The sequence below is a fragment of the Salvia splendens genome, chromosome 14 (assembly GCF_004379255.2).
Source record: "Salvia splendens isolate huo1 chromosome 14, SspV2, whole genome shotgun sequence".
In the NCBI taxonomy this organism is placed as follows: Eukaryota; Viridiplantae; Streptophyta; class Magnoliopsida; order Lamiales; family Lamiaceae; genus Salvia; species Salvia splendens.
The window spans coordinates 20,841,738-20,863,183 of NC_056045.1; the positions used below are offsets into that span (position 1 = coordinate 20,841,738).

The 21,446-nt window shown below is 36.0% G+C and overlaps 1 protein-coding gene across 3 annotated transcripts; it reads right to left on the reverse strand.

Annotated features, from left to right (window-relative positions):
• Positions 1–2,611: 2,611 nt before the first annotated feature.
• LOC121765165 lies at positions 2,612–20,498 on the reverse strand. 3 transcript variants are annotated; one of them, XM_042161211.1, is made up of 3 exons: positions 19,910–20,498; positions 5,300–5,414; positions 4,834–5,208 (listed from the first exon to the last, which is right to left on the reverse strand). In XM_042161211.1, the coding sequence occupies exons 1-3, from the start codon at positions 20,100–20,102 to the stop codon at positions 5,061–5,063; spliced, it is 456 nt and encodes a 151-aa protein (XP_042017145.1). In that variant the 5' UTR covers positions 20,103–20,498; the 3' UTR covers positions 4,834–5,060. The 3 variants fall into 3 exon arrangements, 1 of the variants encoding a protein (XP_042017145.1); XR_006042745.1 differs by lacking the exons at positions 4,834–5,208; positions 5,300–5,414 and adding an exon at positions 2,612–4,407; XR_006042746.1 differs by having other exon boundaries at positions 4,834–5,466.
• Between the last annotated feature and the right edge of the window lie 948 nt (positions 20,499–21,446).

A 21,446-nucleotide genomic window follows, 5' to 3' on the forward strand; every position in this document is an offset into this window, starting at 1 on the left:
CATAATCTCTCACGTTACACTCTTGTATTTAAATAGAAACGTTTGTGAATGTTGGGATGATGCAGACATGGTCCGTAAAAAGCCCCATCCAGGGTGAAGCAATGTCACTATGTCTACTAGTTGACCACTCGTACTACGCAAGAAATTATCAGCAACTCCCTCGGTCCCATAGAAAGGCTATTTAGGGTTGACACAGGTTTTAATGTGTACTCCCTCCGTCTGCGAATAGGAGTCCTATTTTTTCAAAATAAGAGTCTCGGTTCATAATTACTATAAATGATAAAGAGGCTCCACATTCCACTAACATATAATTTAAAACTAGCATATACAAATGAGACTTATATTCTACTAACTTTCTTCCACCTAGTTTTTCTAACATTTCTTAAAATCCGTGCTAAAATGAAATGAGACTCCTATTTGCGGACGGATGGTAATTGGTAAAGTAAGAGACAATGAGAAAAACTAATTGAAATAGTATAGTGAATGATGTGGCCCATAAATGATAAAGTAAAAGAAAATGAGAAAAAAATTGTCATAAAAGGTTATGGACGATTTGAGATGGACGAAAAAAGAAATATGACTTATTTCTATAAGACAGATGAAGTATATATAACACGTTCTTTAGACAATTTTAATTCCATTAAAACATTAATGATATCATATTATTAGGCCATCCACAATAGGAATAGCCCAGCAATAGTCTAGCCATAGCCTAGCCACTGCCACATCATCAGCACTAAAAATCCTCCTGCCACATCATAAATAGCCCAGCCATAGCTTAGCCACATCATAAATAGCTCAGCCACATCAATAGCCACATCACTAATAACAATTATATAAAATGACATAATTAACAATCACACAATATACGGAATTTAATTTACGAGACATATACGGGAAACATTAATAATACTATTAAAAATTTAAAAAGTACAATAATTTAAAAATATTACAATAATTAAAAAAAGTACAATAATTAAAAAAAAAGTACAATAATTCACTCCTCGTCGCCGTCTCCTCCGTCGCTGTCGCCACCATCGCCTCCGCCTCCGTCGCCGTCGCCTCTACTCCCGGCAGCTTCCCTCCGTGCCGCCTCCAAATCCTCCTGCATGCTCAGGAGCAATGTTTGAAGCAAACTCTTCTCCACGGGGTCCACCGCCGCCCGCCATTCGGCCATCGTCTTGACCATCTGAGCGCGCATTTGTTGACGCGCGATGAATTTGAGATCCGATGTGGATTGACCAAGGGGGGATGCCGACTGGACCTCCTGTGAACCCCCGGCGACCCCCATCGCCTCCCGTTGAGCCCGCCTGTGCCCAACCGGGCGAGTACGACGAGCAAACGAACGAGGAGTCGGGACCTCCTGGGCCGTCTCAGGAAGGTCGTGGGAACCACCGCTACTGCCGCTGAAATCACTGGAATAGTTCAGCCGTTGCTTCTTCGGCCAGCCAGAGTCGACACCTACTCGGAACTTCTCGGAGTCGTTCAGCACAAGATAGCAGTTCCAGTAGGTGATGTCCTTGTACACCCCCTTCAGGGGGAAGGCTTTCTCCGCTATCCTCCTGCAGTCGTCCTCAGTTTGCCCACTGCTCATCATGCGGAGGGCGTTGGTGTACAAGCCCGCAAATCGGGAGACCGCAACCCTGATTCGGTCCCACGCCTTCCGGCAATCCTCCCCATTGCGTGGCCTCCCCTCCGGGCAAAACCTCTGGTAGGTTGCTGCTATCTTGCCCCACAAGTTGACGATCCTCTGGTTGTTCGAAACGAGATGATCGTCGCAAACACTCACCCATGCCTTGGACAGCGCGACGTTCTCCGCGTCCGTCCACCTCCTCCATACCGCGTTGTCGTCCTCACCCGGCTGCGAGGACTTGCCGACCCTTTTCCCCTTGCCTTTCTTCTTTGGGGCGCCCCGACCTCGCCCTGCGCCCCCCGTTTGAACGGGAGCATCCGGAATACCGGAAAGATCTATCCCCAAGTCATCGAAGGAGAAAGTGTCAAACTCGGTCGGAGGCGCAGCCTCCGTTGGCATCGATGTGTGCGACGAACCAGTCGAAAAATCAACAATGGGGCGATAGACGTCCCCCGGCGTCCCCTGTGTCGCCGGTACCCCCCCGGGCATCATCTGCATTCCGGGTGCCCACCCCGGCATCTGGACACTGGGTGCCCACCCCGACATCGTCGGAAACGCCCCCGGCGGACTCCCCCCCGCTGGTATCCCGGGCATCATCTGCTGCCACGGGTACATGTTGTAGTATGGGTGCATCTGACTCGGGTGCATCTGACTCCATCCACCTCCCACGGGGATCGGGGGAGTTTGAGATCCGCTACTCCCTGAAGTAGGCTCGTTGTTGAGATCCATTTACCGTTGTTAATCTTGTACAGAAATTTAGATAGAGAGAGTACTCGTTAATACAAGTGGTGCGAATGAAAATGACAGGCAAGTCGCGTATATATAGTGTTTCGTAATAAAAAAAAATTAAAAATTCGCGCTAGGCGGTGCGCTAGGCGATCCGGACGCTGCAATAGCGCCTAGCGGATCGCCTAGCGCACCGCCTAGCGCCGCGGAACCGCCGAGCGCTAGGCGGTTTTTTTCCGCGAAATCGGCTAGGCGGTTGCAATAGTTCGCCTAGCGCACCGCCTAGCGCCGGCGCTCGGCTAGGCGGTGCACTAGGCGCTATTGTGGATGCTCTTACGAATGTAGTAGGGGTATATGATACGGTTGTCCTTCAACAACCCATGGAGCCCAATGATGCGAGAACAACCAAGGAGACATCAAGGGCGAACGACATCGAGGAAGAAGCGCAAGCGGATGCTGAGCTGACGCAGGAGGAAGGCCAACCCGAAGGAGAGACAGCAGCAAGAAGTTTGCGGCCCCGCGAGAAGCTCAAGCGGCCAGAGAGATTCCAGAATTACGTCGCCAAATGAGGTGCATAATATCTGAGTTATTAGTTAGTTTATTTTCCTTTTTAATTATTTTTTAGAGACTTTTATTGTTATTTAATTTATCATTGTGTCGAGTGATTTATAAGCTCCGTCTGATTTTTTTTGTTGGTTCTTTCCTTGATGTCTAAGTTAAGTCTAACCAACCATAGGGTCTTCCTTATATAAATAGGGCAAAACTCATTATTTTTCCTTAAGCAATCAAATTATTATTTGCCCTAATTCTTGTTATCTAAGCAAAACTATTCTATCGCTGCTGCCCAATAGAAGATCCCTGCACATAGCCGCTCAGAACTTATCGCCGCCGACCCTCATAGGCGCCGGTTTCCACAACTGTTTTGTTTTCGTCACTCCAGTTCGTGTGAAGGATTTCTTATATCAAGTATTTTAGATACTTAGATTATCCAAATATTGTTTATATAAAAATATCTCCTACTCCCTCCAACCTTCGTCAAGTGAGACACTTCTTTTGGACACGTAATTTAAAAAATTGATATTTAAAAGAGTTAATTACAAAGAGTAAAAAAGTACTCCATAAGACAGAAAAGTGCATGAGTGAAGACTGAAGAGAGAATAAAGTAAGTGAGATAAACTTTAAAGTGGAAGAATATGGTTCCACTTCAAACTAGGTAAACTATTAGTAATGTCGGTACAACTCGCAATCCGTGGGCTGCCCGAATAGCCTGCCAAATTAGCACCCCGAATGACCACCCGCCCCCGAGTAGGGTTGGCCCGAAACCTGCTGGGCCGACCCGATTGACATCCCTATAAACTACTATATTGGTACATTATGAAACTATATGGGAATTTTTTTTGCACGTTTCATACAACCAAGGTATTGTTGGAGAAACAAATTGTTTTGATCTGCCTCTAAACCTAATACTGTTTCTCGCCTTGAAATAGAGGAGACAAGGGAGTTCTCCCTTTGCCTTTTAAAGGATGTACAAAAATACATTTTAGACTTTGCATCTTGCTAATACAGAACAGATTCAATTTGAAGATTAGGATGGGAGTGGTTCGAAAATCAGGGGATTTGGTAAGGCTACTTGTTACAAATATTCGGTAATCAGGAAAGAAAAATATGATCTTGTTTCATAACTATATACGTTACATATCATCCATTACTGTGGATAGAAATTGGTGGGCAAGGATGTTTTTGGAGGGTATCTATGATATGCACAAGAGAAATTAAACCAGGGCTCCATAAGCTGCCGTGATCAAATCTTTAGGTGAAAAACGACAACCAATCTTATATTCGGAGGAGATTAAAAGAAAACAACGAATCTCTTGGTGCACGAACCTTAGTTATTTTACAATGAAGCGTAGCTCAGTCGGTAAGATGCTTCTCCTCCACTATTATTGTTGTATGAGACAATCCAATCTTCTAAACAATTACACCACCACAGTTCTAGAAACTTGAGGATCTGGAATTGCCCTTCAGTTTTTGAGGCTCTACTCTCCTCCCTGCAGAATTTGGTACAAGTTCAACCAACTCAATTTCAAACTTGTGCTCTCCCATTTAATTCTTTTTTATTTTTAGTATATTACACTCCGTCTTACCGTAATTAAAGTATTTTTTATACGGAATTTTAGTATAAAGAAAATTAAATAATTAAGTGAAAAAATTCAATAAATAAGGTAAAAAGTAGACTAAAGGTAAAAAGTGATCCTAAACATATGGCTGTTTTACGATTTTGGTAATAAACATTACGTTTTGAATTATTGTATACTATACATTTCAAAACCGTTAAATATTAACAGTCAACGGATGTTTACCCGATTTTGACCCAATTAATCATTTTTAATTAATTCAAAAATCATAATAATTATTATAAAAAAAAAACTTTTATACTATAAATAAAATAACTCCAAAAAATTAACATGCTTCTTCCTTTCACACCCAAAATTGAATTTGTTCCCCAAAATTTCCCAATTTTTCTCCCTGTCACCTCATTTTCTATCCATTGATCCACCTTCTCTTCTTCTTCTTATTTGGTTTCGCGACCTGCCACCGAGCTCTGCCGTACCATCACGCCGCCGAGCTCCGCCGTACCATCACCTTCGTTCCTCCTCCTCCCTCTTTCTGTCATGTCCTTCTCTCGCTCTTTTCTTCTCAATTAGAAGTTCCAAATCGATCGGATACACCCCCGATTGCGGCACCTCCAATTACCTATTTCTGACTCTTTCAAAAATCTATTGATTTGGGGAAGCAGTGGAGGTGTTGAAAGGGATGGGGAGGGCGGGATGCGTCCCCGATTGCGAGAGCTACTATGATTCATAGATTTCCATATAGTCAAGAGTGGAAAAAAAAAGAAGAAGAAAGAATTTACAACGAAAAGTCAGCAAAGATAATCACCTATTTCCCCATAAATCAAACCATAAAGTTTTCATAATTAATCCTATTCCCACTCCCCGCCAGCGCCAGCGCCACCATGCACGCCGTCCATCACAAACATATTCTGCTGCTGTTGCTGCTGCGGATACTTGGCACTTGTCAGTGAATACATTAGTGTAATTTCTTCACTGAAATCAAGAAATCAGTGAATACATTAATTTTGACTTCAAAGTTGGCACTTGTCAAGTTCATCAATGCTTTTTCTCTACTCCTAACTTCAGCTATAATATGAAGGTCTAGTTGGTCTCCATAATAATCCTCTTGTTCTTCTACTATCTTTTTAGCCGATACCACAAGTGATTCATTGCAATATCTCAAATAAATTGATTTCAAGCTTGCTATATCTCCAACTTCTGATGGGATCTCATTCAGTTTATGTAAATAAAAAAGATGAAGTTGTTGGAGAAGTGGAAAGAGAGAGTTATGTGAGACAGCCCAATCTTCTAGACCATCACAACTGTAGGAATTGTTCCTACTAAATATTGTGATAAAACCAAAGAAAAACTTTTTACAGCTAATAATAATCCTTTAAGAATCAGATTCAAACTCTCCAAGGCACATATTTGCAATAATGGATATTGTTTCAGAAATATTTTTACAATTGTTGAAGATGTTACTTATAATATGATCTTAGGAACACCTTTCCTAACTCAAATCTATCCCTTCCATGTTAACGACAATGGTATTACCACTAAAATTCAGGGAAGAGAAATTATTTTCAAATTCATATCCCCTGTTAAGAAGCAAGAGATCCTTAATCTTCAAAGAAATTCGATTTTTAGGCAAATTAATAGTATTGCCCAAAAACAAAAACAGATGGGATTCTTGAAAGAAGAATTACCTTTCCAAAGAATTGAAGATCAACTCAAAACTCCTAAGTATATCTCTAAAATTAAGGAGATATAAAATAATTTTGTCAAAAAAGTCTGTAATGATGTTCCTAATGCCTTTTGGGGAAGAAAACATCAAGTCATAGAATTACCCTACGAAGAGGATTTTTGTGAAAGTAAATCCCTACGAAATCAAGGCCCATTAAAATGAACCAAGAACTTTTAGAAGTTTGTAAAAAGGAAATTAAAGACTTATTAGAAAAAAACCTAATAAGACCTTCAAATTCTCCATGGAGCTGTTCAGTTTTTTATGCTATGAAACAAGCTGAACTTGAAAGAGGAACACCTAGGCTAGTCATTAATTATAAACCTCTCAATAAAGGTTTGCAGTGGATTAGGCATCCAATTCCAAATGAAAGAGATCTTATTAATAGACTTTATAATGCCAAAATATTTTCTAAATTTGATCTCAAATCTGGTTTCTGGCAGATTCAAATAGCTGAAAAATATAAGTACAAAACTACCTTTACTGTTCCCTTTGGACATTATGAATGGAATGTAATGCCATTCGGTCTCAAAAATGCTCCTTCAGAATTTCAAAAAATCATGAAAGACATTTTAAATCCTTAATCCTTATAGTCAATTTAGTATTGTTTATATAGATGATGTCTTAATCTTTTCCCAAGATCTTGACCAACATATAAAACATTTAGGAATTTTCTTAAAAACCATTGAGAAAAATGGATTAGTTATCTCTACTCCAAAAATGAAACTTTTCCAGACTAATATTAGGTTTTTAGGTCACAAGATTGACAAAGGAAGTTTCAGACCCATCAGTAGGTCTATATCATTCACGGACAAATTTCCTGATGAAATTAAAGATAAAAACCAGCTACAAAGATTTTTAGGATGTTTGAATTACATTTCAGATTTCTTTCCTAATTTTAGAGAAACATGTAAACCTCTCTATCAGAGACTTAAGAAAAATTCCCCAAATTGGAAGGAAGAGCATACTAATGTTGTTAAAACCATAAAACAACAGGTCAAAACTCTCCCTTGCTTAGGTATTCCTAATCCAAAAGCCTTCATGATTGTTGAAACTGATGCTTCAAACATAGGCTATGGAGGAATATTAAAACAGAAATTGGATTCAAAAGAACAATTAATAAGGTACCATACTGGTATCTGGAATACTGCACAGATGAATTATTCCGTTATTAAAAAAAAAATTTTATCCATAGTTTTATGCATTCAAAAATTTCAAGATGACCTTAATAACAAAATTTTTTTAATTAGAATTGATTGCAAATCTGCAAAAGAAGTCATTACAAAAGATGTTCAAAATATTGTTTCAAAACAAATATTTACCGGATGGCAAGCCATTTTATCTGTCTTTGATTTTGAAATTGAGTTTATTAAAGGTGAAAACAATTCTCTACCTGATTTTCTAACTAGAGAATTTTTACAAGGTCACAATGACAGATTCTAGGACATCCAAGAAACAAAGTATCAAAGATTATGAAGTCTTTCCTTCAAATGCAACCTCAAAAGCCCTGGTTTCATCCTCGGCTCCTCTTACTCCTCAAAAACCCCAAAAACCCAATCAAAGACACCTTTTCAATCAAATTACTACTAATAGGTTTTCTCCACTCCAAAATATTCCAGAAATACCTTATAACACTGTCCTTGCTTCAAATATTCCAAAACCCACTAATATTCAAATGCCAAACGCTCCTGAAGAATGCAAGTATTTTTCCAAAGACTGGCATGAAGATTGTGGGACGACCCCTTTTTCTGAATTTCCAGCCAAACCCTCTCAAATTGATTTCATAAGAAATCGTTTTCCCAATCCTTCACAACTCTGGGAATCTGATGATTGTTTAAAAGATCAAAAGTATTATGTGTTTATTCTTGTTGATTCTGACTCAGTTGAAATAACTCATAATTACAATAGATCCAAAGAAATTGAGTATTCAAAATGTATTATCAAAAGAATCAATACTACAACCACTTTTGGTGGCCTTAATGAGTTCAAAGTTTTAAACCACCCAGCTCAGGGGTATAATTATATCTATTATAAGAATGCTTGGTTCAGAGCTTTCTTATTGAGATATTATAACCACTCCTGGTTCATAAACTTCCATCACAATTGTGAAAAACAATTCCCAATTTGGTTTCCAGACTGGTGGAAGAAAATGAGATCATCAATACAAATTCTCCCCTTTGAAGTTCAACAAGGATTCCATGCCTTTGCTGAATATTCTACTCTCAAAAATTTCCAAAAACTTGTTATGTTCCATGCGGAGTTCAAAGTCCCTTGGATTTTTGCTTGGGATTTCAATTTTGAAAAAATTTATCCAGACCCTACCCCTTACTCTTTGACAAGGGTCTATAAAGTCAAATGGTGGGCCATGTTCCAAAATCATATCGGAGCTGAACCTGCAGTTAAACAATTCTTTACCACTGGTGAAAAGGTGGTTTATCAAAAAGACAAGAAAGGAAAAGATAAGGCAGAGAAAACGAAAAAGGCCAGCAATTCAGAATCAAAACCTGATATTTTTTTCGACATCCTTCCAGAACATATCAAGAAAGATTTCTTTGAATTTATGGCTCAAAGATCTGTCTCCTCAAAATCCAAATCTGAGGAATCAGTCTCTTCTGATCCTGTTGGGGGACAAGACCCCTTTGATTTTTGATGACATGATTCTTCAGGAAAAAGAGTACTAAAGCCTATTCTAGGTTTCTTGTTGTTGAAATTAGAATTCAAACCATTATTGTTGAATCTCTCTTTGAAGCTGCAAAAGAAGGTCTTGAATTTCCCCCAGAAGAAGTGGATTTTCCACGGAAATTATTGATAGAATTGAGTACAGAAACTTCAGAATCATACAAATGAAAAGAACTCTAAAGATCATTGCTATTATTACTGCAGCTTAAAGATGACAAGATGGAATGCTTTATCAAAAGACACCATGATTATGGTATAGAAATAAAGATTTTAAAAGAAAGGATCGCAGAAGAAAGAAGGAAACTTAAAATCTTCTATGAAGTCAGATTTGGGAGAAATAGATTTTTTGATCATTGGTATGATGATGAAGAATGGAGAAGATATAAAGTTATCAAAGAATGCGAAAGAAGGATTCGTATAATCCACATCATCCTTGCAGCTTAAAGAAGTCAGAAAGGTTCAAAAACAACGCCTCAAAGGTCATAAGAAATCAACATGCAGCTTGCAATAATGTAAATTACTGTTTGTAATAGTAGATAAGCACTATGTAAATTATTGTAGTTACGTCACTGCTTACGTTTTTGTAAAATATTGTACAGTAGTCAGGGTTGTTGGCTATAAATAAGAGGTTTTGGATGAAGAGAGACACACCGGTTACTGATCTCAGAACCACTTCTCTTCTCCCTCATTCCCTCTGAAATATTCAAAGTTTTAAGCCAAAGTGAGTTTTCACAATTTCATATTTTAATATTACTTTCAGTCGTTATGCAAATTACTTTCATGTTTCATATTTATTTTCCAATTCATATGTTTTGCAATAACAGAATAATTCATAATGATTATGTCATAAACAATATGGTCTTAACCAATACATTATTACACAACACGGCTTTTGCCAATACGTGTTTTAACAATAAGGTTATAATCATAATGTTCAAAATAATTGTAGGACAAGATGGTATCAGAGCCATTTTGTTGGCGGTAGTGACTGAAACACAATGGTATCATCCACTACAGCCAACAAAATGGCTCTGATACCATCTTGTCCAACAATTATTTTGAACATTATGATTATAACCTTACTGTTAAAACAAGTATTGGCAAAAGCCGTGTTGTGTAATAACGTATTGGTTAAGACCATATTGTTTATGACATAATCATTATGAATTATTCCGTTATTGCAAAACATATGAATTGGAAAATACATATGAAACATGAAAGTAATTTGCATAACGACTGAAAGTAATATGAAAATATGAAATTGTGAAAACTCACTTTGGCTTAAAACTTTGAATATTTCAGAGGGAAGGAGAGAGAAGAGCAGTGAGATCAGTAACCGGTGTGTCTCTCTTCATCCAAAACCTCTTATTTATAGGCAACAACCTTGGCTACATAGGAGTACAGTATTTTACAAAAACGTAAGCAGTGACGTAACTACAATAATTTACATAGTGCTTATCTACTATTATAAATAGTAATTTACATTATTGCAAGCTGCATGTTGATTTCTTATGACTTTTGAGGCATTGTTTTGTGGACCTTTCTGACTTCTTTAAGCTGCAAGGATGATGTGGATTATACGAATCCTTCTTTCGCATTCTTTGATTACTTTATCTCTTCTCCATTCTTCATCATCATACCAATGATCAAAAAATCTATTTCTCCGAAATCTGACTTCATAGAAGAGTTTAAGTTTCCATCTTTCTTCTGCGATCCTTTCTTTTAAAATATTTATTTCTATACCATAATCATGGTGTCTTTTTGATAAAGCATTCCATCTTGTCATCTTTAAGCTACAGTAATAATAGCAATGATCTTTAGAGTTCTTTGCATTTGTATGATTCTGAAGTTTCTGTGCTCAATTCTATCAATAATTTCCCTAAGGTGTGGAAAATCCACTTCTTCTGGGGGAAATTCAAGAGCTTCTTTTGCAGCTTCAAAGAGAGATTCAACAATACTGGTTTGAATTCTGATTTCATCAACAAGAAACCTAGAATAGGCTTTAGTACTCTTTTTCCTGAAGAATCATGTCATCAAAAATCAAAGGGGTCTTGTCCCCCAACAGGATCAGAAGAGACTGATTCCTCAGATTTGGATTTTGAGGAGACAGATCTTTGAGCCATAAATTCAAAGAAATCTTTCTTGATATGTTTTGGAAGGATGTCGAAAAAAATATCAGGTTTTGATTCTGAATTGCTGGCCTTTTTCGTTTTCTCTGCCTTATCTTTTCCTTTCTTGTCTTTTTGATAAACCACCTTTTCACCAGTGGTAAAGAATTGCTTAACTGCAGGTTCAGCTCTGATATGATTTTGGAACCTGGCCCACCATTTGACTTTATAGACCCTTGTCAAAGAGTAAGGGGTAGGGTCTGGATAAATTTTTTCAAAATTGAAATCCCAAGCAAAAAGCCAAGGGACTTTGAACTCCGCATGGAACATAATAAATTTTTGAAAAATTTTGAGAGTAGAATATTCAGCAAAGGCATGGAATCCTTGTTGAACTTCAAATGGGAGAATTTGTATTGATGATCCCATTTTCCTCCACCAGTCTGGAAACCAAATTGGGAATTGTTTTTCACAATTGTGATGGAAGGTTATGAACCAGGAGTGGTTATAATATCTTAATAAGAAAGCTCTGAACCAAACATTCTTATAATCGATATAATTATACCCCTCAGCTGGGTGGTTTAAAACTTTGAACTCATTAAGGCCACCAAAAGTGGTTGCAGTATGGATTCTTTTGATAATACATTTTGAATACTCAATTTCTTTGGATCTATTGTAATTATGAGTTATTTCAACTGAGTCAGAATCAACAAGAATAAACTCATAATACTTTTGATCTTTTAAACAATCATCAGATTCCCAGAGTTGTGAAGGATTGGGAAAACGATTTCTTATGAAATCAATTAGAGAGGGTTTGGCTGGAAATTCAGAAAAAGGGGTCGTCCCACAATCTTCATGCCAGTCTTTGGAAAAATACTTGCATTCTTCAGGAGCGTTTGGCATTTGAATATTAGTGGGTTTGGGAATATTTGAAGCAAGGGCAGTGTTATAAGGTATTTCTGGAATATTTTGGAGTGGAGAAAACCTATTAGGAGTAATTTGATTGAAAAGGTGTGTTTGATTGGGTTTTTGGGGTTTTTGAGGAGTAAGAGGAGCCGAGGATGAAACCAGGGCATTTGAGGTTGCATTTGAAGGAAAGACTTCATAATCTTTGATACTTTGTTTCTTGGATGTCCTAGAGTCTGTCATTGTGACCTTGTAAAAATTCTCTAGTTAGAAAATCAGGTAGAGAATTGTTTTCTCCTTTAATAAACTCAATTTCAAAATCAAAGACAGATAAAATGGCTTGCCATCTGGCAAATATTTGTTTTGAAACAATATTTTGAACATCTTTTGTAAGGACTTCTTTTTACAGATTTGCAATCAATTCTAATTAAAAAATATTTGTTATAAAGGTCATCTTGAAATTTTTGAATGCATAAAACTATGGATAAAATTTCTTTTTTAATAACGGAATAATTCATCTGTGCATTATTCCAGATACCAAAATGCTACCTCATTAATTGTTCTTTTGAATCCAATTTCTGTTTTAATATTCCTCCATAGCCTATGTTTGAAGCATCAGTTTCAACAATCATGAAGGCTTTTGGATTAGGAATACCTAAGCAAGGGAGAGTTTTGACCTGTTGTTTTATGGTTTTAACAACATTAGTATGCTCTTCCTTCCAATTTGGGGGATTTTTCTTAAGTCTCTGATAGAGAGGTTTACATGTTTCTCTAAGATTAGGAAAGAAATCTGAAATGTAATTCAAACATCCTAAAAATCTTTGTAGCTGGTTTTATCTTTAATTTCATCAGGAAATTTGTCAGTGAATGATATAGACCTATTGATGGGTCTGAAACTTCCTTTGTCGATCTCGTGACCTAAAAACCTAATATTAGTCTGGAAAAGTTTCATTTTTGGAGTAGAGATAACTAATCCATTTTTCTCAATGGTTTTTAAGTAAATTCCAAAATGTTTTATATGTTGGTCAAGATCTTGGGAAAAGATTAAGACATCATCTATATAAACAATGCTAAATTGACTATAAGGATTTAAAATGTCATTCATGATTTTTGAAATTCTGAAGGAGCATTTTTGAGACCGAAGGGCATTACATTCCATTCGTAATGTCCAAAGGGAACAGTAAATGCAGTTTTGTACCTATCTTTTTCAGCTATTTGAATCTGCCAGAAACCAGATTTGAGATCAAACTTAGAAAATATTTTGGCATTATAAAGTCTATTAATAAGATCTCTTTTATTTGGAATTGGATGTCCAATCCACTGCAAAACTTTATTGAGAGGTTTATAATTAATGACTAGCCTAGGTGTTCCTCTTTCAAGTTCAGCTTGTTTCATAACATAAAAAGTTGAACAGCTCCAGGGAGAATTTGAAGGTCTTATTAGGTTTTTTTCTAATAAGTCTTTAATTTCCTTTTTACAAACTTCTATAAGTTCTTGGTTCATTTGAATGGGCCTTGATTTCGTAGGGATTTTACTTTCACAATAATCCTCTTCGTAGGGTAATTCTATGACTTGATGTTTTCTTCCCCAAAAGGCATTAGGAACATCGTTACAGACTTTTTTGACAAAATTATTTTCTATCTCCTTAATTTTAGAGATATACTTAGGAGTTTTGAGTTGATCTTCAATTCTTTGGAAAGGTAATTCTTCTTTCAAGAATCCCATCTGTTTTTGTTTTTGGGCAATACTATTAATTTGCCTAAAAATTGAATTTCTCTGAAGATTAAGGATCTCTTGCTTCTTAACAGGGGATATGAATTTGAAAATAATTCTCTTCCCTGAATTTTAGTGGTAATACCATTGTCGTTAACATGGAAGCGATAGATTTGAGTTAGGAAGGGTGTTCCTAAGATCATATTATAAGTAACATCTTCAACCATTGTAAAAATATTTCTGAAACAATATCCATTATTGCAAATATGTGCCTTGGAGAGTTTGAATATGATTCTTAAAGGGTTATTATTAGCTGTAAAAAGTTTTTCTTTGGTTTTATCACAATATTTAGTAGGAACAATTCATTCTCTAATAATATTATGGTCTACTCCTGAGTCAACTAAGGCCATAATACTGGTTTTGAAATTATTGACAACAAGTGTTATGTTAACATGCCATTTTTGATAATTTATTTCTTTAATGACTTTTATAGAATTATTCTCTGAATTTTGGTCAGGATTTTCCCAATTATTGGCTTCTGTATTATTTTCGATAACAGAAAGTCTTGTTTCTAAATCAAAGTTCTTTTCTTTTAATTCATAAAATTCTTTATTAATTTGTTTCTTAAGATTATTAATATCACCTTGAAGGTCTCTCATTGTAATTTGTTTTGATATACTTTGATAGGGATATTTATCCCAAAGTTTATTTAGACTGAATTGTTCATTGATATTAATGTTTTTAGAAGTATAAGGTTCTTCAAGAATGAAATCTTTTAACTTATTGAGATATTCATCTCTTACCTCAGTATCTGGAATTTGTTGGACAAGGTCAAGAATAGCCTCTTTCTTTTCTTTAGAAATGACGTTCATGCAATTTTTACAAACATCTTTTTCATTTTCAACAGTACTATGATAGTTACTACTTTCAGAGGTATTTTGCACTTCTTCAATTTCCGACTCACTTTCTGAGTTGGAGAAATTATCTTCTTCTCTTAAAAGATTATTAATTTGCTTATAAATTGACCTAATATTTCTTTTCTTTTTCTTCCAACATTGGTCTTCGTTGTGACCTGATTTTTTATAATACCAACATTTTATTTCATTTCTATCCTTATCATTAGTTGATTTGAATTTTCTTCTAGGCTTTGTTCTTCCAACATTATTTCGGTAGGGCTTGTTTGTTAGGGTTTTGTATACTAGAAATCACCTTTCGAGTGATTGGATACTGTAAAACTCTACTTGTTATTTTCCAATGAATAAAACAGATTATTTTTGTCATAATGTTGTTCTGTTTACATTTAATGGTTGTTTATTGCATATTTAAATTATAAGAACGTAACAAAGTCTAAGTCTTTGTTATAGTAGACCGGTTGTGGGCGTCGTCCACTTTAAGGTAACACGGTCAGTTCTGAACAAAGAAAAAGAAGAATTTCACAACCCAGATAGGCCTAGACTACCTATCGTGAAAGGTTGCAATGTCAGTTCGATTATTTCTAAGCCTTATTGAAATAAGATGACGTTGGTGTGGTTTAGCACTGAATGGATCTAACAGCAAGACGAGTCTTTATGCTATCTACTGAAAGACAAGGTCTTGATAATAATTTCTTAATCAATGTACGTTAGCATTGAGCATACGATATTGAGTATCTACTACTTTGACATACCAAAGGTGCGGGTTTTTCGTAACCCAACGATCCATGTATATTGGGTAGTGGTGATCATTATCTAGCGGTGCTAGGATTGCTATTACGTTGAATCGTGCGCAAGGAGAGTCTCGTTTGATAACATCCACAAGAGGAGCTCGAAACAAGGTTTTATTATTCGGAAGCTAGCTAGTTGGAGTTTGATTACTCTATGAATAATAAATAAGAGTTTCTTGCTAAATCCACTCTTGGAGATTAAATATGTTGATTAATTAACTCCATAGCAGACATTAATTAATTAATGGATGTTTCTATCTTAAGCGCGGGAAATGAATTGAACGCAAATAAAGGAAACCCGGAATACTTGTAATTTCGGATTTGGAAAGGCAGTGCAATATTACTTCTGTAGTGGCTGCTTGTAATATTCCAATATAAGCTTATATTAAATTGTGGGTTCAATTTAATTACTAAAAAGCTAATTGGGTGAGGCCTGATCCAATTCTTCCTTAGATCCCTAACTGGGCCCAATTTGTGACTTAATATAAATAGGAGAATAAAGGAGACAGAAAACACATTTTTCTACATAAAAATTTCGTTCCCCTCTAGAGAGAGAGAGTTCGAAATTTGTGCCTCCTCCGTGAGCAGTTTCTGTCTTCCATTATTTGAGTCCTAGTACGTTGGTGAGATTTGCCCACACAAATATCAGCGTATAGTCCGGGACACCAGTCAGAAGATCCGAGGTCTTGTATTGAAGATCTTCACGTGGAGACGGAGCAAGCCATCATCGATTCTTGATTGAATCAACGAGGTAAATTGGATAATTCCGTAGTAAGCATGTTTTAATTCAAGTTATGAGCATGATACATGTGATAATTGCGCGAATAGAATTTGTCTGAATAATCTGCTAAATAGTTCAAATTCATGTGATCGGATATTTATGCACGCTTCTGCTGCCAACCCCTTCATTGTTATCATTTTGCCTTTGCGAATCTTTTTTAAATTTTTTAGTTTTCCTTTTGATTTTAGAAGAAGGGGCTTCTATTTTTTCAATTCCAAACATTTCACAGAAGCATCCTAATTCATTTTTCGCCTTTTGTTTGTCTTTCCTATATTTATTTTGTATTTTTATTTCCATACATAGAGTTAATCCTTCTTTTTTGACAAAAGCAAACAATTGACCAAATGTTATATTTTCGAAGGGGATGTTTTCAGAATTAATATCATCTTTAAGATTTTGTATTATTCTTTCACTAAACAGCTTGGGTAATCCAGCTATGAACATTTCCTTCCAGAAAGCTTGATTACAATCATTTCTTTTGAGAACATGAGTTATGAAAATATCTTTATACCATCTATAATCAGATAAGGAAGGGCATCTAATGTTGGTCAGAACCATAGAAGAACTATTGTACTCTTCCCTAGGGTTTCCAACAAAATACATTGAAATAGTAACAACAAGGAAATCACAAGCATCGCTTGCTTCTTGTATTTCTCCATTGATCTTCAACATTAATTACATGATTAAGGATTTCTTCTTTACTTTCTAAACTTAAAGCATTATCCCACCAGTTTTTAAGTTGGCCAGTAAAACCATTAACAAGGAGGACACAAGCTTCTTTTTCAGAAATACCAACGTATCTATATGCCATTTTTGCCATTCCCATTTCTTTTAGAGTATTAAGGATTTCATACTCAGGTTTTCCATCAATATTCCATTCAGTGATCGAACTTCCATCATAACTGGATTTATGAAATTGACCTCTTTCTTCATAATACAGCATATCTGCTGGTGAAGGTCTATTATAATACGGTTTATTACTGTTAAATCTTTTCCCTTTGAAAATTTTATTTATCCTTAAAGGGGAAATATCCGGTTCCTTAAAAATATCCTCTAATTTTTCAACGAAGTTATCTTCTTTTTCAGAGGAAGAATAACTTGATTGCTCAGTACTTGACTCATGACTTTCATGAATAACATTAGTATTTGAATTACTTGATTCACCAAGTTTTTCAGAGATTTTTGAAAGTAATTTTTCTGCTTTTGGATTAAAAGTAATATTTTTATTTTTTAAAATTTCAATACTCTTGAAAAAAGGTCTGGAATTATCATTAAGGATACTCTGCTTGACAGCCTGGGAATTTACTGGAGAAATAGTATCTAATTGATTTGCAATAGTATTAAGAATTTGGTTTGCATAATTGTTTTGTTGGATAATTTTTCGAAATTCTCTATTTTCTTCAGGGTCATTAACATTAGTTCGTTTGAAAGGGTCAGCAATAATTTCTCCTTTAAAAGTTTGGATTTTTAAGGATTGAATAGGGGAATGAATTGTTGTAATAATAGCATTATTTTCAGAAGAGCACCATTTTCTCATAAGGCTTGAGCCAACTTCAATGGCTGGGTTTTTAAAACAATTATACCATCCTTCTGAGGATAGGTATATTGCTATGAAGTCATAGAAAAGGAAGTTTAATCTAATTCTTATCATTTCTTTCATCCATTCATCTATTATTTTATTTTTAATTTTATTATCTAATTTATTAAACCATTTTTCTTTTTCTTTATAAAAAGAAGAGCTTAATTCTTTATTCAAATATTCCATATCTGGTTTGAAATCTTCATAATGAGTTATAACCATAGTACTTCTAGTGGGTGAGTAATCACCTGAATTTTCTTCAACAGATAAGTTTGGTTGTGGAATAGGAGTTTTAAAAGTCCAATTCCTTTCTGAGGTGCTTGGTATGTCAGAACAAGAGGCCCTACTACTTTCGTAGTTAAAACTCCTACTGTTCCTAAAATTTGAGAAAGAATTTGTCCTATCGAATTTAACAGTTACAGTGCCATCTAGCTCCTCAATAATTTGAGATGGTTCTGTTTTTTCAATATTCCTAGGAATTTGTGGTTCTTTTATGATGAATTGACTTGGGATAGTAATCTAATCCCATTTGAGGCGTTTAGGGGTGTAAGTTGTTGATTGTTCTGCATCAACTTGTAGGAGAATAGTTTCTCCTTTTGCAAAAGGATTCTTGCTAAATTTTGGATTTAAATTTGAAGACATAAGCCTAAGGTAGACTCTAAACATGATAGCAAAATTTAGACTATTATGGAATTCATCTCCTTGTATTTGAACATCAAGAACAAGAGATTCAAGAATCATGGGATCTGTTAAATCAACAAAAAAGTTTGGAGAGCAATTGAAATATATCGGTCCATTACAAATATTAGTTTGAACCATGGCTAAAATAGATCTTTGGTACTTTTTAAGCCTTTTATCTCTTAGAGCAAGGTAAATAGGAGTATCAACTCCTATATGAACTAAAGGTTTGACAGCTATTTGGGCAAGTCTGAAGTGGGCATACCTATGACCTTGTTTTATATATTTTTTATAGATTCTTGGTTACGCAGAGGGAAGCTTTCAGATTTACGAAGAGTACTTCTTGTTTCTTCATGAGTTCTAATAGAAAAGGCAGTCTTAAAATCAATAAGACCTATCTCGTAGAAGTTTTCAACTTTTTCTTTAGGAATACTCCAATTTGAAAATTCAATGGGAGCATAGGTTTCACTACTCAAAACAATATTCTTGTCCATTTTATTTTTGGTTTTGGATCCTAAGTGATTTCTAAACTTACTGGCCATATTCAAAGAGAGGGATAAAGATTAAGATTAGGAGTTGTTTAGATAAGAGAAACTGGTCGCAGGGGAACACTTTGCGTGGAACACCTAGACATAAGGCTTACCAACCGTCTTACAAGCTTACCAAACCTGAATTCCAACGTTTTCTTGACTAAGTTTAATCCTAAGGATAATCTTATCATCTTAGTTTCGAATATTAAGACAATTGTGCTTATAAATCTTATAACATCCACTACCGCCAACAAAATGGCTCTGATACCATCTTGTCCCACAATTATTTTGAACATTATGATTATAACATTATTGTTAAAACACGTATTGGCAAAAGTCGTGTTGTGTAATAACGTATTGGCAAAAACACGGCTTCAAATAGTTTGGCAAATAGATATAGCTTATCCTCAATATTCTCAAGCACAAATCATCATTACTACTATTAACAATTGAATTCAAATTTTGATCTACACGCTTCCAATATGCTCTCGTGTGCTCAGATTTTGCCAAAAGTCCTCCAATCGTAACAATTGATAAAGGAAGCCCTTTACAATTTGCTACAATATTCTTGCCAATATTCTCAAACTCAATAGGACGGCTCTCTTTCCCAAACACAGTCTTAGAAAACAAATCCCAACTACTAGCCTCATCCAGAAACTTCATATCAACTCTACGAGACTCATTCAATTGAGCACTCAAGTTTGACATCCTAGTTGTTATAATTATTCTAGTCCCATTTCCACATTCAGGAAAGAAATTTTTTATCTTTTCCCACATATCTACACTCTACATATCATCCATTATTATGAGATATCGCCTACCATATAAAAACTTATATAATTTTTCTCCCAATTGATTGTCATTAAAATGGCTCAAATTTTCATTCCCACTTGCTTGAAAATAAACTTGTCTAAGTGTTTCTCTAACATTATAAGTTTGAGAAATTGTAGTCCAAGCACGAATATCAAAACGATCCTTAACAAGTCCATTCTGAAATAAACTTTTGGCGAGAGTGGTCTTACCAATTCCGCCCATCCCGGTGATGGGGATGATTTGGCGGTTGAGTTGATCCCGATCCAAAACTTCAAGACACACTTGTTCAAAGCCCACCATCACGTTTTCGGTGGAATACGACGTCGTCAAGGGAGCAACAGGCTTTTGCTGCAGCTGAGCTTCAACTCCAATCTCTTGCACCTCTTTCATGATCAGATTCATTTGTTTTATCACTTTTTGTAGATTACTGTAAAAGCTATGATCTTCAACAGAAGTGGATCGTTTATCAATTTGAACCACAATTTGGGCTTCAATAATATCCTCAGCTGCATAAACTGCATTAGCAATGCGACGCTCCAATGGATGAGCTTCATGGCTATCGGCAAAAGGGGAAATATAGCCATCAAGAAACTCTTGCAAGAAGGTAACATTTCGGGTGAGAGAATGAAGTTGTGGTTTGGGGATGGAAATGGGAGGGGAAGGATATTTGTGAAGGCTGTCATAAGAGAAACCAGAGCTCCATAAGCTGCCATGATAACTCTTTCAATGAAATTAAACAACACAACCAATCTTGATACCCCAAATGAGAATTGCAACTGGTTATAACATAAAAATATGGAGCAGTAGAATCATGTGCACCATTATTGATAAGTTGGATACAGATAATGTTGAATGATTTTTCTACTTTTTCACTTGGATAGGCCCTACGCTTTATGACCCCAAATTATGCCTAGATTGGACAGCCCCACACACAACAATAATTTGTCCCTGATCAATATGACGAGCTCTTTCTTCTTTTGTGCTAAGAAGTTAATGGAATTCCAAAATAATGAAGGAGAATAGATTCATTCTAATTGAGGGAGTGACGCATAATGTTTGTGCGTCGTTCAATATCGACGCACAATCCTTATGCGTCGTTAATTAATGACGCACAAGGATTATGCGTCGCTTAACAACGCATACGGATTGTGCGTCGATATTGAACGACGCACAAGGGTTATGCGTCGCTATTGAACGACGCACAAACATTATGCGTCGTTAAATTGGCTTTTAACCCCCTCCAGGCAGACGCAGATCACAGGACGAACATACACACACTTTCATTTCCTCTCTCGGCGATTTCCGGCGTTTTCAGGCGATTTCCGGCGATTTTTCCATAAGATCCGGTAATTTGTTAATCAATTTAGCTACATTCGACATTATTCATGTTTATTGTGCTTTCATTTGTTAGTTTGACCCAATTTATACAAATTAGGGCTTGTAGGAAAAATGTCCTTAATTGTCGTTGTGTTAAATGTCTTTGATGCAGAAATCATGCAAGTATTTGTGAGTTTGTATTGGGGTGGTAGAGTAGTTCAACTACCACATATGGGTATTGGTTATGAACCACCTCGTCCGAGGAGCTCCATCATATTAAATTCAGGTGTTTCCTATTCTGAATTGGTAGCAATGATCTGTGATGCGATGGGAATAGATATGAACCAACACACAATTGAATTATTATGGAGACAATGTATAGTCGTTGCTTCCGGTATGAGTTATACATGTTCTCTGATTTGCAATGAT